Below are 22,240 nucleotides of genomic sequence, written 5' to 3' on the forward strand. Positions count from 1 at the left end.
ATTAGACACATTTACTAGGATAATTCTGGAAGACAGCTTATCTGCTTATTGTTTTAATAGTGTTTTAGTGAGATTGTAAAGGCATACCTCGAGGTCGGATGGCTGCGGTGAACACGCAGTGTCTCAGAGAGAAGCCAAGCTCACAGCTGCCTTTTAAACAGCCACTGAAGGAGGACGAATAATCCAATGATGTCTCCGGTAAGATATATATCACAATTTTCCCATCCAAAAACATGCTTGTTGACATAGAGAAATATGTTCGCTTGACCGCTCTGTGATAAAAACAAAGAAACACCGGCTGTGCCTCGGTGCTAAAGACAGCTGCAATACACCGCTTTCCACCAACAACATTGTTCTTTATAATCTCCATTATTAATTGAACAAATTGCAAAAGATTCAGCAACACAGATGTCCAAATTACTGTTTAATTATGCGATGAAAAGAGACGACTTTTAGCCGTAAGTGGTGCTGGTCTAATAAGTGCTGGTCCGTGACGTCACGCGTCATCATCCCGCGACGTTTTCAACAAAAAACTCCGCGGGAAATTTAAAATTGCAATTTAGTAAACTAAACCGGCCGTATTGGCATGTGTTGCAATGTTAATATTTCATCATTGATGTATAAACTATTAGACTGCGTGGTCAGTAGTAGTGGGTTTCAGTAGGCCTTTAAGGGCCCACAGTGCCACACACACAGGCAAAGAATGGAGTAGAGGGTCCCACACCGATATTCTTTTATGCCCTCATGACATATTGCATCCTGTGCAACGTTAAGTCGCTGCACATAAAACCGATTCAAGTAAATTGCTTAAAAGACAATGGTAATATTAAATTCACCCATATTTCTCAAATACATTATTGCTCATACTGTATGTGTCTCCTTGCTCAGCAGCATGTAAAATGAAGGTCATTAAATATGAATTAAGCCGTAACGGGTTGTTATTGGCTTACGGATTATCAATGTAATTGTAGCTGAGATAGGCGCCAGCGCCCCCCGCGACCCCGAAAGGGAATAAGCGGTAGGAAATGGATGGGTGGACCTCTAAAGTGATGGAAACATGCTCGTGTGCATGTATTCGTGGAGAACTATAAGCACCAACAATGTAAACCAAATTAAGCAACTAAGCACTTTATTTTCATGTAAGTCGTGTTTTATTTAGTTTAAAAATGGCAATAAATACATAGATATGAATTAAATAAAATGTGAAATAATTTATAATGAAATATAATTTGAAAAACAACTATTCGACCGATTTATTAATTCAAGACCAATCTAACATTTTCACAACTAATTTGTTATGTAATTAATAAATAGTATGTCAAAATGTGTGCTTGCAAGCGATTTAAAAATGAACAATTAATAATTAGGATCTGTAATAAATAAATGTGATCTCTCTTTCAATCCCACCTAAAAAAAATATTATAAATATAAAAAAATCTAATAATTCGTTGAACTATGGAAGTAGAATTGTCTCACATCAACTTATATATATACTGTATATATATATCAATATAGTATTAATACATATGCATATATTAAAAATATACAAATACAAATGTGATATACAAATAAATAAATGTTTTTTATAAATAAATGCATATTTGTAAATATATTTTTGAGATTTAAAAATATATACACAAATAAAATGTATAAATATAAAAATGTGACACACAAATAAATCAAAGAATTTGTATAAATAAACGTGTATTTGTAAATACATTTTTGAGATTTTAATATAAATATTAAGGCGGCAAAAATCACTGCCTAAACTAACGTTTCAACAAGCCCTGTCAGTTTGTCTCTCTGCTTTGCTGCTGGTTCACCCCAGCATTGTCCTACCCACAGAACCATCTGATTGGTTACACGCTGAGTGGTAACAGCCAATCAGCAGTGCTTATTCAGAGCGCATGGAGTCAGTGCTCAGGCAGGCAGAGAGTAGAGACGGCGGGGTGAGCAGATAGGTGTTTAGCAGGTAAGCATAAGGCAGTGCACTCTCCCCAAATTATAATAAACAGCTCCCAGGACTGTCCAACTCAACTACTAGTAACATCACTATGAGCCCATTGATGTTCTAGAAACATAAGCGGCAGCTCAGCTTGCTCGCAGTCCTCGAGGTGAAGGCTAATTAGCTTTTAGCCAAACGTTTGCTTAATATGCGGTGTGTGTGTGCCCTACATGAAACGGACAGCACAGCCCTGTCTGTCTGAGAGAAAGACAAGCATTATTGACCTACAGTTAACAACTAAGTTATTTCACTTTACCTTTGTCTGTGTTGGTTGAGCTGTGTTGAAGCAGCAAAAAACAACATTATGGTAAATGAAGAGTTTCCTGAAGCTGTCTCTGAAATTACACCAACACAATTTAAAAACAAATTGACTAAAATTTATTACAATTAACGCAATAATTAGAAACCCTTAGATATGATACCTAAATTTCCACACTAAAAGGTGAACAACAGATTGACAGGCAGTGGCTATACATGTTTTCACAACATCAACACATGCATTCCAATGTGCAGGAATAACACCACGCCTGTAATCATCATACAGTTCACCAACAAAAAATACAAGGTGGCATTGCTGAGGCAAGGACTTGATCTGAAAGCAACAAATCAAGCAATGTTCAATGTTTTTGTATTTTGTTTGTATTTTATATTTATTTTTGAATTGTTTTCTGTATGAAAAACTAGAATTATTCTCTATACAATGTGAATATTTTGGGTGCCTGACAGCGTGACATTTTATTTCTAATGGACAAAATGTATTTAGTTTTTGTAAGATTAGGTCCTTGTCTGACCGTTTGAAATGGATTACGGAAACCGAGGTGCGTAGGGTTAAACTAAAAGCGCTGCCTTACTGTAACGTAAAACATCGACACATGCATTCCAATGTCTTGCAGGAATAACTCCACGCCTGTAATCATCATACAGTTCACCAACAAAAATACAAAGTGGCAATGCTGAGGCAGGGAGTTGAGTTGAAAGCAACAAATGTCCATCTGATAAAACACAACGCTGGCATCGCCAAGGTGGCAAAGGACATTCTAGGTACTCGAAGCGCCAACTGTAAAATCGACATTAAGTTAAATGGAGGACGAGCAGAAGCCAAAATCCTTGTTGTTAAAGACATCAAAGAACTGGACAAATACCGAAGATAGGAAATTAAAGACACAACTCTCGAAGACATGATGCACACTAAAATCAACCGTCAACCTTAGGCTAAGACAAATTATACAATATTAAGTAATACATAACATACTGTAGTTTGATTATCACCGATATGGTTTTACTTCATGAAGTGCACAGTTAAGTCAGCATTTTCACAGCACAATGTAAATTTAGTCTCAATGTGCTTTTTTTTCAAATTACATTTTGAGATTAAGTCACCTTCCTTTCTTTCACCCAGGGAGTACATTTAAACATGAAAATGCTTCAAATGAATTTGTGAGGAACTCGCAGGAGTTGTGATCCCCAGATGCAGGAAACAGGAGAACGACGTGCAGGTAAGAGTCTTTTAATATACTCTAAATAGGGAGAAGCAGTCATGCATGCAAAGGTCCTAAACATAATCAATCCTCCAGCACTGACGAACAGGCGAGGCCGGCATAAATAGCAGCCTGATTGGCAACTGCAACCAGGTGTGCCAGGCTGCCAATCAGGGACAGGCGAGGGAAACGAGGCGCTCAGGGAGACATGCAGGAAATGGAACAAAAATAAGTGCGTCGACAGGAAACAAACACCAAACAAAGAAACACAACCAGAAGGGAAATGTCAGACTGTCCCAGAATTATCAGTAATACAAAAATGGAGAAGGGGTATGTTAATATAAAAGCTTTGCTTTGTTCTAATCATTTTCAAATATGTTGATGCATGCATCCATGCATTTTATACCGTTTGACCTTCTCAGAGTTGCGGGCACTCGGACGGAAGGCGTCGTACACCCTGGACAAGTAGCCACCTCACCGCAGAGCCAACACAGATAGACAGACAACATTCACATTCACACTCAGGAAAGTCAAACACATGAAACCAATTTTTTAGGTATAATGATTAATCATAAAATTAACTGGAAATCTCAGGTAAAAAATATACAACATAAAGTAGCAAGAAAGTCGTCAATAATGAATAAAGCAAAACATGTTCTGGACCAAAAAAAAACACTCCATATTCTCTACTGCTTGCTAGTGTTACTATATCTGAGTTAGTAGAAATATGGGGAAATAACCACAAAAATACACTTCATTCATTAACCGTGTTCCAAAAAAGATCAGTTAGTATAATACATAATGTTGGATATAGAGAACCTGCGATGCGGGGGAGACTTGTCCGGGGCGTACCCCGCCTTCCGCCCGATTGTAGCTGAGATAGGCACCGGCGCCCCCCGCAACCCTAAAGGGAAAAAGCGGTAGGAAAATGGATGGATGGATGGATATAAAGAACATACAAACCCTTTATTTATTGAATCAAAAATACTGAAATTCCACTACACAGTGAATTTGCAAACAGTTACAATTATACACAACGCAAACTACAATCTGCAACCTGAGACTATATAACAATTCCTCTCAACAAAAGAGGAATGTAATCTTAGAGAAAAATTGAATTTAAAACATTTGTACGCACGTACAACCCTTCAGACATACTGTATACCCTCAGTATATCAGTATGTGGAATTAAATTATGGAATGGATAAAGCCAAGAAATCAAACAATATGATCCACTTCAAGGAACTCTTCAAACCTAAAAGTGTTTACAAAGAACCATGATAAACTTTCTGAATTTATCTCATCCATCGATTCATTTTCTAGATAATCTTACTTATCTCACCATATGAAATATAACTTACTTCACTCATTTGTATTTTTATTAATTTATTTTCATTGTTTTTACTTATGGAGTATATTGAGAATAAAATGAGAACAGGAAGTGAACACAAGTTTTAGCAAAAGAAAAGGGGTAGGATTAAATGAGCTCTGCTTCTTCCTACTCCTTTTTGAACAAGTTGAATAGAGAAACATGAAATTGTGATGTATCATGTTGTATGCATTCGAGATGCGCGGTTTGCGGTCTCACCCGCGGAGTCCGCGGATAAACCGCGGGTCGGGCGGGTGACATGATGAAAAAATAGATTTTAATTGGATTCGGGCGGGCGGAGGTTGAACCATCCGGAAATATTTGATATACATGATTCTGGGATCGGTATCCTTTACCATTCAAAGGGCCATTTAAGACCCGTGTCACAAAGCGAAGAAGACAATAGGAGACGCTATTATTTTCTAGAATGACTACCGGCAGTCACCCAGATGATAAGTATCAGGGCGTGCTATGAAGCCATTGGCTTTGTCGCCTTCTACAGCATGTACGATCTGCTTGTCAGTCCAGCAACATGTTGTGTGTGGCTTCCGCATCAACACACACACGACTGCAAGGCATACTGGGTGACACAGAGTACACTAATGGTTGTGATATAAAAAAAAATTACACTCTTAGTAATACGCGCCACGCTGTAAAGCCACACCAAACAAGATTTCGGGAGTACATCCTCCCAGTAACACAACATAAACGCAACACAACAAATACCCAGAATCCTTTGTATCCATGACAAATCCTGACTATTTTATACACCCCGCTAGCAGCAAACCCCGCCAACCACCCTCCACCCCCTCCCCCGAGCGTCGGATACAAAGGATTCTGGGTATTTGTTGTGTTGCGTTTATGTTGTGTTACTGTGAGGATGTTCTCCCGAAATGTGTTTGTCAATCTTGTTTGGTGTGCCTTCACAGCGTGGCGCATATTAGTGAGAGTGTTAAAGTTGTTTATATCACAACCATCAGTGTACTCTGTATCACCCAGTATGCCTTTCAATCTTGTACGTGGCATTACGGAAGCTGCACACAACATGTTGCTAGACTAACAATCGGTTTGTACAAATTGTTGAAGGTGTCAAAGGCAAAGGCTTCACAGCACGCCCACATTCTTGTCATCAGGATGAACGCCTTTGGATATTCGCGAAAACGTTAGCGGCTCCCATTATTTTCAATACTCTGTAAAACGGGTTTAAATAGCTCTGTGAGTGGTAAAGGTGGCCGACATCTGATGTATTTCAGCGGGCGGATGGTGGGCGGTTGCGTTTTTGATTAAATGTTGGTTCGGGTGGACGGCGGGTGGATGACGACTTTGGTGATGCGGTTGCGGATAATATAATTGCCTGTCCGCGCATCTCTAGTATGCATGGATGCTCAAAATAAACTCAAACTCTACTCAACATTCACACACTATGGCCAATTTAGTGTTGCCAATCAGCCTATCCCCAGGTGCATGTCTTTGTAGTTGGGGGGAAACCCGGAGTACCCGGAGGGAACCCACGTGGTCACGGGGGAGAACATGCAACCTCCACACGGAAAGACCCCGAGCCTGAAAATCAAACCCAGGACCTTCTCGCTGCGAGACACGAGCACCAACCACTTATCCGCTGTGCTTACCAGACATGTTGAATTTGTTTAAAATAGAACCACATGGTTGTAGAGGGGTTAGTGCGTCTGCCTCACAATACGAAGTTCCTGCAGTCCTGGGTTCAAATCCAGGCTCGGGATCTTTCTGTGTGCAGTTTGCATGTTCTCCCTGTGAATGCGTGGGTTCCCTCCGGGTACTCCGGCTTCCTCCCACTTCCAAAGACATGCACCTGGGGATAGGTTGATTGGCAACACTAAATTGGCCCTAGTGTGTGAATGTGAGTGTGAATGTTGTCTGTTTATCTGTGTTGGCCCTGCGATGAGGTGGCGACTTGTCCAGGGTGTACCCTACCTTCCGCCCGATTGTAGCTGAGATAGGCGCCAGCGCCCCCCGCGACCCCGAAAGGGAATAAGCGGTAGAAAATGGATGGATGGACAACCACATGATTTACCCTAATGTAATTGGTTAAAAATGTCTGAAACAAATAAATCATGACCATAATCTATTCATCTACCAAAAACATCACTCTGACCTTAACATGTTGGTATAAAAAGGTGGCAGAAGAAACTAAGAAATTACATTATTTTTCCATTGCTTCTGCAAATGAACACATATGAAAGTTATTTATATCAATAAACTGCCACAATCTAGAGTAGATAAGCAAATTTTGTTAAGTTTTCGCCTCATTGATTTTCATAATGTGCTTAATGCCTGACCTACTTAAATCCTCACACATTAGCCCACAGCACTAACATTGTTTTCATTAGTAAGCAGTCACACCACCATGCCGTGACACTCCAACTACTGTACACCGTGTTTGGGCTGATGAGCAAACAGATCTCAGCCATAACTCAAATCCAATGTCTTCTCTGACGTCAGGGAGCGAATGGAGACCAGCTCTTTTTCTTGGGATGTGAGGGTTTAGACAGGTGGAATTAATAGTATGTGAATATAATTAAACATTTTTTGGTCTGCCGTTCCCTTAGTGCTCATTACCTTTAAATGGAGCCACACATTGGCAGAAGTAATTACCAGGTTGGTCAAAGCATGTGGCACCATTCTTGCAAGGTGATGAAGCGCACTCATCAATTTGAAGTTCACACTGGGTCCCTTTGACATTAAGAAAACCAAAAAAAATATATATATTTTAACATTTATGGTACAGTCATTCTGAGTGGAAAAATTTAGTACATTTTTTTAACAGCAACGTTCATTCCGTTTACACCAGGGGTGGGCATTACGTCGATCGCGGAGGGTGTGTCAGTCGATCACAAGTCAGGCATTAAAAACATAGACATCAAAATGAACAATCATCAATCTTCACCAAGACATCACTTTCGTCAGTCTGACCTTAACATGTTGGTATAAAAAGGTGGCAAAAGAAACTAAGAAATTACATTATTTTTCCATTGCTTCTGCAAATGAACACATATGAAAGTCTGGGTATTATCTTCGACCCAACCCTCTCCTTTGAGTCACACATTAAAAGCGTTACTAAAACAGCCTTCTTTCATCTCCGTAATATCGCTAAAATTCGCTCCATTTTGCCCACTAAAGACGCCGAGATCATTATCCATGCGTTTGTTACGCCTCGTCTCGATTACTGTAACGTATTATTTTCGGGTCTCCCTATGTCTAGCATTAAAAGATTACAGATGTTACAAAATGCGTCTGCTAGACTTTTGACAAGAACAAGAAAGTTTGATCACATTACGCCTGTACTGGCTCACCTGCACTGGCTTCCTGTGCACTTAAGATGTGACTTTAAGGTTTTACTACTTACGTATAAAATACTACACGGTCTAGCTCCAGCCTATCTTGCCGATTGTATTGTACCATATGTCCCGGCAAGAAATCTGCGTTCAAAAGACTCCGGCTTATTAGTGATTCCTAGAGCCCAAAAAAAGTCTGCGGGCTATAGAGCGTTTTCCGTTCGGGCTCCAGTACTCTGGAATGCCCTCCCGGTAACAGTGCGAGATGCTACCTCAGTAGAAGCATTTAAGTCTCACCTTAAAACTCATCTGTATACTCTAGCCTTTAAATAGACCTCCTTTTTAGACCAGTTGATCTGCCGCTTCTTTTCTTTCTCCTATGTCCCCCCCCTCCCTTGTGGAGGGGTCCGGTCCGATGACCATGGATGAAGTACTGGCTGTCCAGAGTCGAGACCCAGGATGGACCGCTCGTCGGGACCCAGGATGGACCGCTCGCCTGTATCGATTGGGGACATCTCTACGCTGCTGATCCGCCTCCGCTTGAGATGGTCTCCTGTGGACGGGACTCTCGCTGCTGTCTTGGATCCGCTTTGAACTGAACTCTCGCGGCTGAGGATTGAACTTTCACAGTATCATGTTAGACCCGCTCGACATCCATTGCTTTGGGTCCCCTAGAGGGGGGGTTGCCCACATCTGAGGTCCTCTCCAAGGTTTCTCATAGTCAGCATTGTCACTGGCGTCCCACTGGATGTGAATTCTCCCTGCCCACTGGGTGTGAGTTTTCCTTGCCCTTTTGTGGGTTCTTCCGAGGATGTTGTAGTCGTAATGATTTGTGCAGTCCTTTGAGACATTTGTGATTTGGGGCTATATAAATAAACATTGATTGATTGATTGAGTTGTTTGACATTCTCGGCACCCGAGGATCTTGTGAGATGACACTGGCTGCTGCGAGCTCATTACTAAGAAAAAAAAATCACTGAAGGGACGGACGGAGAGAAACACTTTTTATTTCAACAGACTCTTGGGCCGTACCTGCTGTCAAAACTCTAAACACTGACTGCCCACTTCCTGTCTTCACCATAAAAGACCTGCTTCATCCTGCCTGTGCTAACAAAATAAGAGTCTCAGAAAGCCAACGTGCACAAGCTAAACAGCTACTGAGTTTGATGCCAATGTATTTCTACCTCGCACTCAGCGACCGCTCCCTCTCCTCGCTCGCCCACACACTCACTGACGTCACTCACCTGCTGCCACACATTAAAGGGCCACACACATATGCTACTCTCATAAATAAGTGTTTGAAAACGAGTATGCAAGTTAAAGAAGTTAAAGAAGAAGTTGATGATGATGATGGAAAAGAAGTTAAAGAAGGTGAAGTCCAAGAAAATGATGAAGAAAAAGAAATAATTTAAGAAATTCTGGAAGATAAAGAAGATGATGAAGAAGATGATGAAAATGAAGTAGAAATCAAAGATGAAGACGAAGTCAAAAAACCTCAAGAAATTGAGAGAAAAGAAGAGGTTAAAGAAGTTGAAGTCCAAGGAAATGATGAAGAAAAAGAAATAATTGAAGAAATTCTGAAAGATAAAGAAGATGAAGACGGACAAGGCGAAGAGGACAAGGAAAAACTCAACGAGGACAAGGAGACAGACATTCTTGGAGAAATGCAAGAAAAGAAAGAAGAGGACGAAGAGGACGAGGAAAAACTCACTGAGGACAAGGAGACAGACATTCTTGGAGAAATGCAACAAAAGAAAGAAGAGGACGAAGAAGACAAGGAAAAACTCACCGAGGACAAGGAGACAGACATTCTTGGAGAAATGCAAGAAAAGAAAGAAGAGGACGAAGAGGACAAGGAAAAACTCACCGAGGACAAGGAGACAGACATTCTTGGAGAAATGCAAGAAAAGAAAGAAGAGGACGAAGAGGACAAGGAAAAACTCACCGAGGACAATGAGACAGACATTCTTGGAGAAATGCAAGAAAAGAAAGAAGAGGACAAAGAGGACAAGGAAAAACTCACCGAGGACAAGGAGACAGACATTCTTGCAGAAATGCAAAAATAGAGAAAGAAGAGGACGAAGAGGACAAGAAAAAACTCACCGAGGACAAGGAGACAGACATTCTTGCAGAAATGCAAGAAAAGAAAGAAGAGGACGAAGAGGACAAGGAAAAACTCACCGAGGACAATGAGACGGACATTCTTGGAGAAATGCAAGAAAAGAAAGAAGAGGACAAAGAGGACAAGGAAAAACTCACCGAGGACAAGGAGACACACATTCTTGGAGAAATGCAAGAAGTGAAGTGTGAAGTGAATTATATTTATATAGCGCTTTTCTCTAGTGACTCAAAGCGCTTTACATAGTGAAACCCAATATCTAAGTTACATTTAAACCAGTGTGGGTGGCACTGGGAGCAGGTGGGTAAAGTGTATTGCCCATGGACACAACGGCAGTGAGTAGGATGGCAGAAGCGGGAATCGAACCTGCAACCCTCAAGTTGCTGGCACAGCCACTCTACCAACCGAGCTATACCGCCCCATTAAGAAAAGAAAGAAGAGGACGAAGAGGACAGGAAAAAACTCACCGTGGGCAAGGAGACAGACATTCTTGCAGAAATGCAAAAATAGAGAAAGAAGAGGATGAAGAGGACAAGAAAAAACTCACCGAGGACAAGGAGACAGGCATTCTTGGAGAAATGCAAGAAAAGAAAGAAGAGGACGAAGAGGACAGGAAAAAACTCACCGTGGACAAGGAGACAGACATTCTTGCAGAAATGCAAGAAAAGAAAGAAGAGGACGAAGAGGACAAGGAAAAACTCACCGAGGAAAATGAGACAGACATTCTTGGAGAAATGCAAGAAAAGAAAGAAGAGGAAAAAAAGGACAAGGAAAAACTCACCGAGAACAAGGAGACAGACATTCTTGGAGAAATGCAAGAAAAGAAAGAAGAGGACGAAGAGGACAAGGAAAAACTCACAGAGGACAAGGAGACAGACATTCTTGGAGAAATGCAAGAAAAGAAAGAAGAGGACGAAGAGGACAAGGAAAAACTCACCGAGGAAAAGGAGATAGACATTCTTGGAGAAATGCAAGAAAAGAAAGAAGAGGACGAAGAGGACAAGGAAAAACTCACCGAGGACAATGAGACACACATTCTTGGAGAAATGCAAGAAGTGAAGTGTGAAGTGAATTATATTTATATAGCGCTTTTCTCTAGTGACTCAAAGCGCTTTACATAGTGAAACCCAATATCTAAGTTACATTTAAACCAGTGTGGGTGGCACTGGGAGCAGGTGGGTAAAGTGTCTTGCCCATGGACACAACGGCAGTGACTAGGATGGCAGAAGCGGGAATCGAACCTGCAACCCTCAAGTTGCTGGCACAGCCACTCTACCAACCGAGCTATACCGCCCCATTAAGAAAAGAAAGAAGAGGACGAAGAGGACAGGAAAAAACTCACTGTGGACAAGGAGACAGACATTCTTGCAGAAATGCAAAAATAGAGAAAGAAGAGGATGAAGAGGACAAGAAAAAACTCACCGAGGACAAGGAGACAGACATTCTTGCAGAAATGCAAGAAAAGAAAGACGAGGACGAAGAGGACAAGAAAAAACTCACCGAGGACAAGGAGACAGACATTCTTGCAGAAATGCAAGAAAAGAAAGAAGAGGACGAAGAGGACAAGGAAAAACTCACCGAGGACAATGAGACAGACATTCTTGGAGAAATGCAAGAAAAGAAAGAAGAAGACAAAGAGGACAAGGAAAGACTCACAAAAGACAAAGACAAAGGCAAAGAAGTCAGAGGGCCGCAGCATTTTTTTCCCCGCTCCGGGAAGGAAACGGGAGCGGGGAGCATGCTCGGCCGGACTGGAGTCCGGCCTCGAACTGGCGGGGGAGGTATGTGGAGAGACACAGCCGACGGGCCGACAACGGGCGGAAAGCAGCAGCTGGAGGCCAGGAGGCGGGGCATGCGGCGGCGAGGAGAGGCGTGACACACGCGGAGCGACACTGCAGCGGCAATCGGAGTCAGGTGCGTACATTACACACCTGCTCACAATCTGTCTATCTGCTGCTAGAGTACAAAAAGGGCGAGGGAGGAACGAGCGAGAGGGCAGCACGGAGGAGGAAACAACGGCCAGCAGACGAAAAGCGTGACAAGCCACACCGAGAGAGCGATGACGCACCCCCGCAGCGGACGCGACCAGAGGGCCAACTGACAAGAGGTTTATTGAAATAATAAATCAAGGTCAAAACTGTTATGATGCGTCATGTGTCAGGTGTCCCCGCAACCCACACCAGGACGGCAGGAAGTCCGTCACAGTGACGTTGATTTGAGAGCTCTTTCACAGAACCAATTAAACTTGTGAGTGGAGATACTAGTGTACTTTAAGCTCTTGCTGGGTATCTGATTGGAGTCTGTCATATTCATTACAAGCCAACGAGTTCCAGCCCGAGCAGCGGTGCAATTGCCTTGTCTTTCATTATTACATTATTGCTGTACTTTAAAAAAAAAAACTCCTCGTAACTTTGACAACATGAGTCGCGGTCAAAATGACAGGTGGGCGATGATATATTGCAAAGGAATTTTGCCAAGGCAATCTTTGATCTGATTATTTGCCACAAAACTCAAATCGTTAACATCTCGGCACCACAAAAACAGACCTTATCCTTTCATCCATTTTCCCACCACTTGTCCCCTTGGGGGTGGCAGGGGGTGCTGGAGCCTATCTCAGCTGCATTCGGGTGGAAGTCGCCACCTCATCGCAGGGCCAACACAGATAGCCGGACAACATTCACACTCACATTCACACACTAGGGACAATTTAGTGTTGCCAATCAACCTATCCCCAGGTGCATGTCTTTGGAGGTAGGAGGAAGCCGGGGTACCCGGAGGGAATCCACGCAGTCACGGGGAGAACATGCAAACTCCACTCAGAAAGATCCCGAGTCTAGGATTGAACTCTGGAACTTAGTATTGTGAGGCACATGCACTAACCGTGCTGCCTTTAAACATAATTGGTACAAATGATGATGATGATGGATCAGTGCCAGATGGATCACTACCTATTTGCAGCCATTTGTACTGGGCGGAGCAATCTTATCCTCGCCATCAACCATGAAAATGTCTTTACTTCAGTTTAAATGATCAGGTCTTCTTCCAAACTGATATGAAGCTATAAGGTCAGGGTCAGATCATGCCTGGATATTATCAACAACAACATTACTCACTTGTGGTGAAAAATGTTAACAGTCATAACCATACTTGCCAACCCTCCCGATTTTCCGGGGAGACTCCATATATTTCAGTGCCACTCCCGAGAATCTCCCGGGGCAACCATTCTACCGAATTTCTCCAGATTTCCACTCAGACAACAATATTGAGGGCGTGCCTTAAAGGCACTGACTTTAGCGTCCTCTACAACTTGTCGTCATGTCCGCTTTTTCTCATTACAAACAACGTGCCGGCCCAGTCACATATGTGCGGCTCACACTCACACAAGTGAATGCAAGGCATACTTTATCAACAGCCATACAGGTCACACTGAGGGTGGCCGTATAAACAACTTTAACACTGTTAAAAAATATGCTCCACACTGTGAACCCACACCAAACAATTTTGGGAGAACATCCACACCGTAACACAACATAAACACACAACATAACAAATACCCAGAAGCCATTGCAGCACTAACTCTTCCGGGACGCTACGATATACGCCCCCCCCCCCACCGCTAACACTAAACCCCGCCCCCCCATCAACCCTTCCCCCTCTCACCTCGAATCCCCCTCCCCGTCTCCTGAATTCGGAGGTCTCAAGGTTGGCAAGTATGGTCATAACTACCTCCCAAATGCTCTGATTTTCTAGAAATGTTTAATGAGTGAGGGCATTGGGAACATCGGCATATGCTAAACTTTTTAGCTAAATTTGCAGGCGTACAACTCAGATTGTGATTGGTGTTCATAGCTGTCAATCAAACAGCTCAGCTTTGTCTAGAGATTTTGTACTCTCCCTTTTGGCTGCATTGTTTTTTCCAACTGCTCCGAGCGGGCCTCGAACCTACAACCTACATTTATTTTCTCTCTGGCACTCATCTAGGGCGGTCGCTCCCTTTCCCTCTCCCTCATCTCTCCTTCTTGCTCCTTTGTCTTGTGTTGTCTTAACTTTCTTGTTGCCTCTTTTTGCACTGCTCTCCAAATCTAAACAATGGAACTATTTAACTGGACTCTCAACGAATTAGACAAGATCTTGGGTTTGGAGGAACCTGCCTGTCTCGACGGAGGAGGGGAGCAGGAGTGCGGCGTGTCTGCGGCCATTTCAGTTGAGGACATTAAAGGTATCCACGTATTCGGGATAATGACAACAGGACATCTCCTGATTGGAGTAAGCATTGCTGTGATTTGTCGACAAATTGGAAGTTGCTGGCAGTCTTCAAAGTACCCAAAAGGTGGCACAAATGATTGGAGGATACAGGCAGAACTGTGGGAACTTTGTGATTTGGATAACATCGGACCGTCTGCCCTGAAGGTTGAATTTGAGGACCAGTAATAGACAATTCAAGAAAATAACATTTTCGCTCGCAAACAAAACATTCTAAATTGGCTTGTTTCCCTGGTTTTGAGACTCTCCCCAAGGACAGTGCAGCGAAGACACAACAAACTCCCTTCTTGTCTCTCATGGACACACACCTGTTGTTGTTGACTTTGGACTGACTGGCGGTTTCAAGAGCACCAAGTTTGTTAAAGTTAAAGTACCATTGATTATCACACGCACACTAGGTGTGGTGAAATTTGTCCTCTGCATTTGACCCATCCCCTTGTTCACCCCTGGGAAGTGAGGGGAGCAGTGGGCAGCAGCGGTAACGCGCCCTAAAATCATTTATAGTGGTTTAACCCCCAATTCCAACCCTTGATGCTGAGTGCCAAGCAGGGAGGCAATGGGTTCCATTTTTATAGTCTTTGTTATGACTCGGCCAGGGTTTGAACTCACAACCTACCGATCTCAGGGCGGACACTCTAACCACTAGGACACTGAGTAGGTTGCGGAATAGAGACATGCTGCAGGCTCACACACAGACACACATGTATCCACAAAAAATACACGCCCCATCCCACACCTTTGATGCTTGAATCTCTTAAGGGTGATGGGCGGCTGAGCAGCGCTGTCGATAGCAGCAGACTGCCTCTGTAGCCCCCACTCACTCCCCTTTGTTGCAAGTTTTGTGGATTCTATGAAACATGTTTATGTGTCCTTATGGCTATTGAGTTGTTTTTTCTTAGCCTAAGTCTGGATCCCCGCACCCCCATCCTCTTGGATAGGATTGGGCTGAAAATCTTAGATTCCCCTCCGGGACTAATAAAGTAAACGATGAACGATTAACGAATCATTGATGACCATCTGTGCAAGAGACTAGTGTACTAGCATGGATCTAAACACTGGTAGCCTCCTAGATCACCACCACCGTACTTGAAATTGACTGGCTTCAATTACACTTAAGCAGACTTTCATGGGCCCGTTGCTAGGGAGATGTATTCATGAAGGAAATACATTTTGAAATGGGTGATACTTGTGCATTTGATGCTGTATTGTTGAGGGAAACCAGGATTTTTTTTTTTTCACACCGTGTTTTCGGGCGGGGTGAGGGAGAGTGGGGGTTGTTGGTGTTTAAGTGGGAAGAGAGGGATTGTGGAGGTTTTAGGTTTTAGATAGTCTGACCTAATGGTCCTAGAACTTGGTATTTGACACATGCTAACTTTAGCATGCCAAGTTTTTTGAAGCTAATTTTGCAACCGTACATGTCAGAGCAGTGGTCCCTAACCACCGGGGCCGCAGAAGAATTTTTTATTCATTTTTATTTTAAAAAAAAAGAAGAAAACTATTTTTTTTTTTATTATTAAATAAACATAAAAAACTCACTATACACTTACAATTAGTTCACCAACCACAAAAAACTCCCTTTTTCATGACAAAGAAAAAAAAAAAAGGATCCCCCCCGGACCGCGGGACAAATTATTAAGCGTTGACCACTGTCTCAGAGTCATATAACTTGGTGCTTGACACATGCTAACGGTAAGCATGCTAACATGAATTGATTTACGTGGCCCTCGACTTAAACAAGTTGAAAAACTTATTCGGGTGTTACCATTTGGGAAATAAGTGGTAGAAATGGATGGATGGACGTACTGAACTGTGCAATCTACTAATAAAAGTTTCAATCAATCAATCAATCAAAACATTGGCATCCTAACTTGTTTCGGTAATTTTGCAGCCTTACACTTCAGAGTCATATCGCTGGGTGCTTTACACTTGCTAACTTTTTTAGCCACTTTTGCAACCAAACACTTAAATGTAGAATATATGTATATTATTTGTATATTATATATTACATATATACTATATGTTATTAATTATTTATTATTATTATTGTGTATTGTGTGCAAACTGTGGTCCTGAATTTCCCCCAGGGATCAATAAAGTACTTTCTATTCTATTCTATTTTTAAAGTCATATTACTTGGTACTTGACACATAATAATTGTTAACATGCTAACTTTGACATGCTAGCATTTCTATAAATTCCGGTGGTGAGTCAGGGCATCGGGAAGGACGTGACCGCATGTGTCATTTGAGTTGCTTTAATTTGTTTTGTATCTTGTTCGGGTGAAAGGGAAGCTTGAGCCTACCCCAGCATACTTTGGGTAAGTACCAGTCCATTACTGTGGATGAATAGAAAACCATCATGACACATTTATGGGCAATATACAGTATCCCATTAGCCTAACATGCATGTTTTTTTTTTGGACTGTGGAAGGGCAAGGTGAGGGATGTCAATAGCCCAATCTTAGTTTTTGCAAAATCTTGATTATGATAAAGATAAAGCTTGTTGCGGAACATAATAATAGGAGTTGTGCTTGTATTCAAAGGCTAATGCTTGGGTATCGCCATATTAAGCCCATTTATATTATAATGTTCCTTTAAGTATCACAGCAGGGTGTAAAAGAGCAAATACAATCTCCCCTTTGAAGCCAGACGTTCCAACAAGTCATTTCTTAATGAAAAGTTGTCCTTCAAATACCATTCACAGCCTCTCTTTGATCACAAGATTTAGCAGCGCAGCTGGTTTTATTGATCATAATGAACAGCAGATCTTCCTCTGTGGGGTTTGTTCGCGGAAAATAGTTCGAATGCAATTACTGTTACTTAGATTTTTTGACAATAGAGAACATTGCAGTGATTTTTTATTCATATCCCAACACCACATGTGGGGAAATAATTGGCCAGCTATAACTATAACCAACGCGATGCTTGGAAGTATTATAATGTAGAGCTTGAAATAGTAAAAAGAGAGTTTTCTGAGTGCAGATGGTGGAGCAACTTGAGTGTTTCCGGTTCGTATTCAACTTCTGCCATCCTAGTCACGGCAGTCGTGTCCTTGGGCAAGACACTTTGCCCACCTCATGTCGGGGTTAGTGACAGCTTGCACCGTCAGTGTGTGAATGGGTGAATGTAATGTAAACCGTTTTGGGTATCATTTCAGGTTGTTACGAAAATTGGAGAGTGGATCCCAAGGATGCAGAGACGTAGATTGATATAGTTAAGTTCTTCCTTTATTTAGGTGGAAGTGGAAGGTAGCCAAAACAAAAAGCGATGGTGGAAATACAAAACACACCATGAATAAATAACTATATCAAACAATCAAAAATTGAACAGAAAACGCTGGACGAAGCTAGGATAACTTACTTCAAAACACGAAGTAAAACAAAGAAACAAAATGTTAACTAAAGACGCTAGACAAGGCTAGGATATAAATAAGCAAACCTGAGAGGAGCACAAGACAGACTAGAAAGACTGTGAGTTTATAGGAGGCCAAGACACATGCGAGAGAACTTGCAGTGGAATACAAAGTTCCGGCACTGACAGGCCGTCAGCACCCAGACTAAATAGACCACCTAATCAGCTTTCAGGTGTGCATGATTGCCTAGCGTCAGCTGCACTCCAGACTGTGGGCGAGAGCGAGAGTAAAACATGATGTGCAAACCAACACAGAAAAACGTGAAAAATTCAGTTTACCACACAGGTAGAGTAAAGCGCTGTACAAACACAGACCATTTACCATCTACCAAATGATTCCGAGGAATCAAAACACTGGGAACCAGTTCTACCCATTCCCTTCCCCAACCGTGAGTAATTGAGATGTCCAATAATATCGGCCGATAAATGCTTTAAAATGTAATATCGGAAATTATCGGAACCGGTTTCAACCTTCCGATTTTCCCGGGAGACTCCCAAATTTCAGTGCCCCTCCCGAAAATCTAGCGGGGCAACCATTCTCCTGATTTCCACCCGGACGCCATTATTGGGGGCGTGCCTTAAAGGCACAGCCTTTAGCGTCCTCTACAACCTGTCGTCACGTCCGCTTTTCCTCCATACAAACAGCATGCCGGCCCAGTCACATAATATATGCGAAAGAGATGCGCGGATAGGCAATTATATCATCCACAACCGCATCACTAAAGTGGTCATCCACCCGCAATCCACCCGAACCAACATTTCATCAAAGCCACACCTGCCCATTGTTATACATCTAATATAGACGATGCAAGGCATTAGTGAGGTTAGAAAGTCTAACTCCCTCCAAATAGCACAGACACAATGGCTTTCTTGAACTGATTTATTTGAAGGCTTCCTTTCCCTTCAAATTCACCGTGAAAACTGTAATAAATAAAGCATGTTACAAACGGAAAAATAATAACATGCACAGCATGTGGATCAAACATTTTACCAAATAAAATACCAAGAAATGACAAACAAATACCTCGTTGGCCATACCCGGAAGTAGCTTCCTTACATCCGTCGACAGACCAAACGAGACACTTCAAAATAAAAGTATGCCCACATACTGTTTCAAAGAGTGCTGCTCGTTTTTTGTATGTGGGTAACAACATTTAACTATTTATAAATGGTTGATTTCTATAGGCTAGTAAGGTAAAGTGTTGTACCTGACAAGTTTGGGCTACCTTGGTTCTGTAGCCTTCATCAGAGGTGTCACGTGATGTTAGCGTGACGTTGTCTGTGACGTGATATATGGATTGTACCATCAAGAGTTGTCAGGTACAACACTTTACCTACTAGCCTGTATAAATCAACCATTTCTAAATACACGTCAGTAGGCTAAATGAACCTCTTCAACATAACATTTAACTATGTATAATGTAGCGGCTGGCTACGGGGTGTTAGCCAATGACTTTGGTTGGGGGGCGGGACTTCCGGGAGAGATAGGGAAGTGACGTTATCGACAGGAAGTGAGAGTTCGCGTTGTCCCGGGAAAAGCGTTAGAGACATGAGAGCTGTTGTGTGGTTGTATTACATCTTGTGCAATAAAGACAAGACAAACGTTTTATGAGCCTACATTCCTGGGATTACTACAATATATATTTCCAAATTGGTTCAACCGCCACCCGCCCGAATCTATTTAAAATCAATTTTTTCGTTATGTCACCCGCCCGACTCGTGGTCTATCCGCGGACTCCGCGGTTGTGACCACAAACCGCGCATCTCTAATATGGGACTATTTACACGAACTATGAGTGAGTGCAAGGCATACTTGATCAACAGCCATACAGGTCACATTGAGGGTGGCCGTATAAACAACTTTAACACTGTTAAAAATATGCGCCACACTGTGAACCCACACCAAACAAGGATGACAAACACATTTCGGGAGAACACGCGCACCGTAACACAACATAAACACAACAGAAAAAAGACCCAGGATCCCTTGCAGCACTAACTCTCCCAGGACGCTACAATATTTACCCACACTACCACTAAACCCCCCCCCCCTCCCCATTTCCGCCCACTTCTTGTTTTTCTAACCATATGCATGTACAGTAGATGGCAGTATTGTCCTGATTAAGAGTGTCACAACATTGCTGTTTGGCAGACGGACTGCTTTACGGTAGACGAAAACGGACTGCTGTTGTTGTGTGTTGTTTTACCGCGCTGGGAGGACGTTAATGAAACTGCCTAACAATAAACCCACATGAGAAACCAAGAACTCGCCCTCGATCATTCTACAGTTATAACGTCATTGGGTAGACAAGCTCTTTATACACGTCACTCAGGTCCGCATGGAGCTGGAGGGGGTGTGGCCTCCAGCTCTCCGGGAGGGTTGGCAAGTATGCTTATAGGTAATGTTACAATTTTCCATGCAAACATGCCAGATTAAAAATGCTCAAAAGTACAGTCAGGCTGAATCTTTCAAAATGGTCTAGCATAAGGCTAACTTACATTTCATGTTCTACATGCAACTGATTAGCATTAGCAATGTTATATGGCACATTTCAACACTCCTAAGTTTCTTAAAGAAAACTACAAGTAAGATGCATGTTATAATTACACAACTGGTGTGTAAAAAGTACACCACTTAAGGCCTGATCTACAAAGTACTAAAGGTTTGCGTTTACTCAAACACACGCTGTGGCGCCGGTTCGGCATCGTGGTACCGGGTTCGATTCCATCGAGGATGCGTCAAACGAAGAACACAACAAAGATAGGATCTAACAAATTTATTAACAAAAGTGAACTCTGAACAAGAACACTGGAGCTAATAAAAAGGGAAACAAAAGACGCTAGCATGAAAGCTAGGAAATATAAAGAACTAAGACTTGGCACGATGGCACAAAAAGTAAAAACAAAGATGATTAGCATGTGAGCTAAAGATAACAATAAGGTGGCTTAGCTAATGAGCTGGCAAGAAAACATACCTGACGTTACTTGTTGCATGTGAGCAAATTAGAGTCCCAGGAAGAATAAACAGAAGAGGCTGGCTTATAAAGGGAAGGTGATTAACAGACAGGTGTGCAGGGACCGGGAGTAGCAGCTGAAACTAATAAGTAACCACGGTGAAGGACTGAACGGGAAATAAACGGGTCAGACGGAGAATGAAAACACAGATGGAAAAAATAAACAATAAAATGTGAAGATCCAAGTAACGGGATCTTAACACACGCAAGCTTAATAGCAATTACTAATTTAATAAACTTGTGCGCAGAGGATGGTGTCTCCAGCGTGTTCATCTTTATTATTATGTAGAATATATGATGATCATCACAATGCCCACAATACTGGGAGATGCAAATATTCAGCACACACAATGTGATTTATCAAGACTGCTTTCGATACCGTCGATCAAGGCCGTTTTAGTAACGCTTTTAATGTGTGGCTCAAAGGAGAGAGTTGGGTCGAAGATAATACCCAGATTCTTTACCATGTCGCCTTGTTTAATTGTTTGGTTGTCACATGTTAGAGTTGTATTATTAAATAGAGGTCGGTGTCTAGCAGGACCGATAATCAGCATTTCCGTTTTTTTGGCGTTGAGTTGCAAAAAGTTAGCGGACATCCATTGTTTAATTTCATGAAGACACGCCTCCAGCTGACTACAATCCGGCGTGTTGGTCAGCTTTAGGGGCATGTAGAGTTGGGTGTCATCAGCATAACAGTGAAAGCTAATACCGTATTTGCGTATGATGTCACCTAGCGGCAGCATGTAGATGCTGAAGAGTGCAGGGCCAAGGACCGAACCCTGGGGAACTCCACACGTTACCTTAACGTAGTCCGAGGTCACATTGTTATGGGAGACACACTGCATCCTATCAGTAAGATAAGAGTTAAAGCAAGACAGGGCTAAGTCTGACATAACAATTCGTGTTTTGATACGTTCTAATAAAATATTATGATTTAGGGCTATATAAGTAAACATTGATTGACTGTTAACAGTTACAGCTCATGTTATTCTATTCTGTGTTATATGTGTTTTATGTTGCACGATTGCACCAAGGAAAAAAAATCATGGTTTGTGAACCCGATCTCAAAAAATGGCAATAAAAACTATTAGGATTCTGATTCCGATTGCCTCTTGGACACCTGTTGACTTTTGTTTTGGACTAAGATCACGTTGGTCTCCAGAGCAACCTGCTGTGTTGCAACAACACTCTGCAGAATGAAGTGCTTGTTGATTGTAATGCCAGACGAAGCGATGTCTGAAGTTTACATACACGTATCCACAGACACTACA

At 42.2% G+C, this 22,240-nt stretch overlaps 1 protein-coding gene across 2 annotated transcripts in view; it reads right to left on the reverse strand.

Annotated features, from left to right (window-relative positions):
* Positions 1–22,240, reverse strand: part of eys (eyes shut homolog) — a 722,499-nt gene that overhangs the window by 429,077 nt on the left and 271,182 nt on the right. For both annotated transcript variants that reach the window (XM_061910381.1, XM_061910382.1), the window contains exon 20: positions 7,448–7,561. In XM_061910381.1, coding sequence (XP_061766365.1) covers positions 7,448–7,561 — 114 coding nt within the window. The remainder of the gene's footprint in view (positions 1–7,447; positions 7,562–22,240) is intronic.

The sequence above is a fragment of the Nerophis ophidion genome, linkage group LG09 (genome assembly GCF_033978795.1).
Source record: "Nerophis ophidion isolate RoL-2023_Sa linkage group LG09, RoL_Noph_v1.0, whole genome shotgun sequence".
Lineage (NCBI taxonomy): Eukaryota > Metazoa > Chordata > Actinopteri > Syngnathiformes > Syngnathidae > Nerophis > Nerophis ophidion.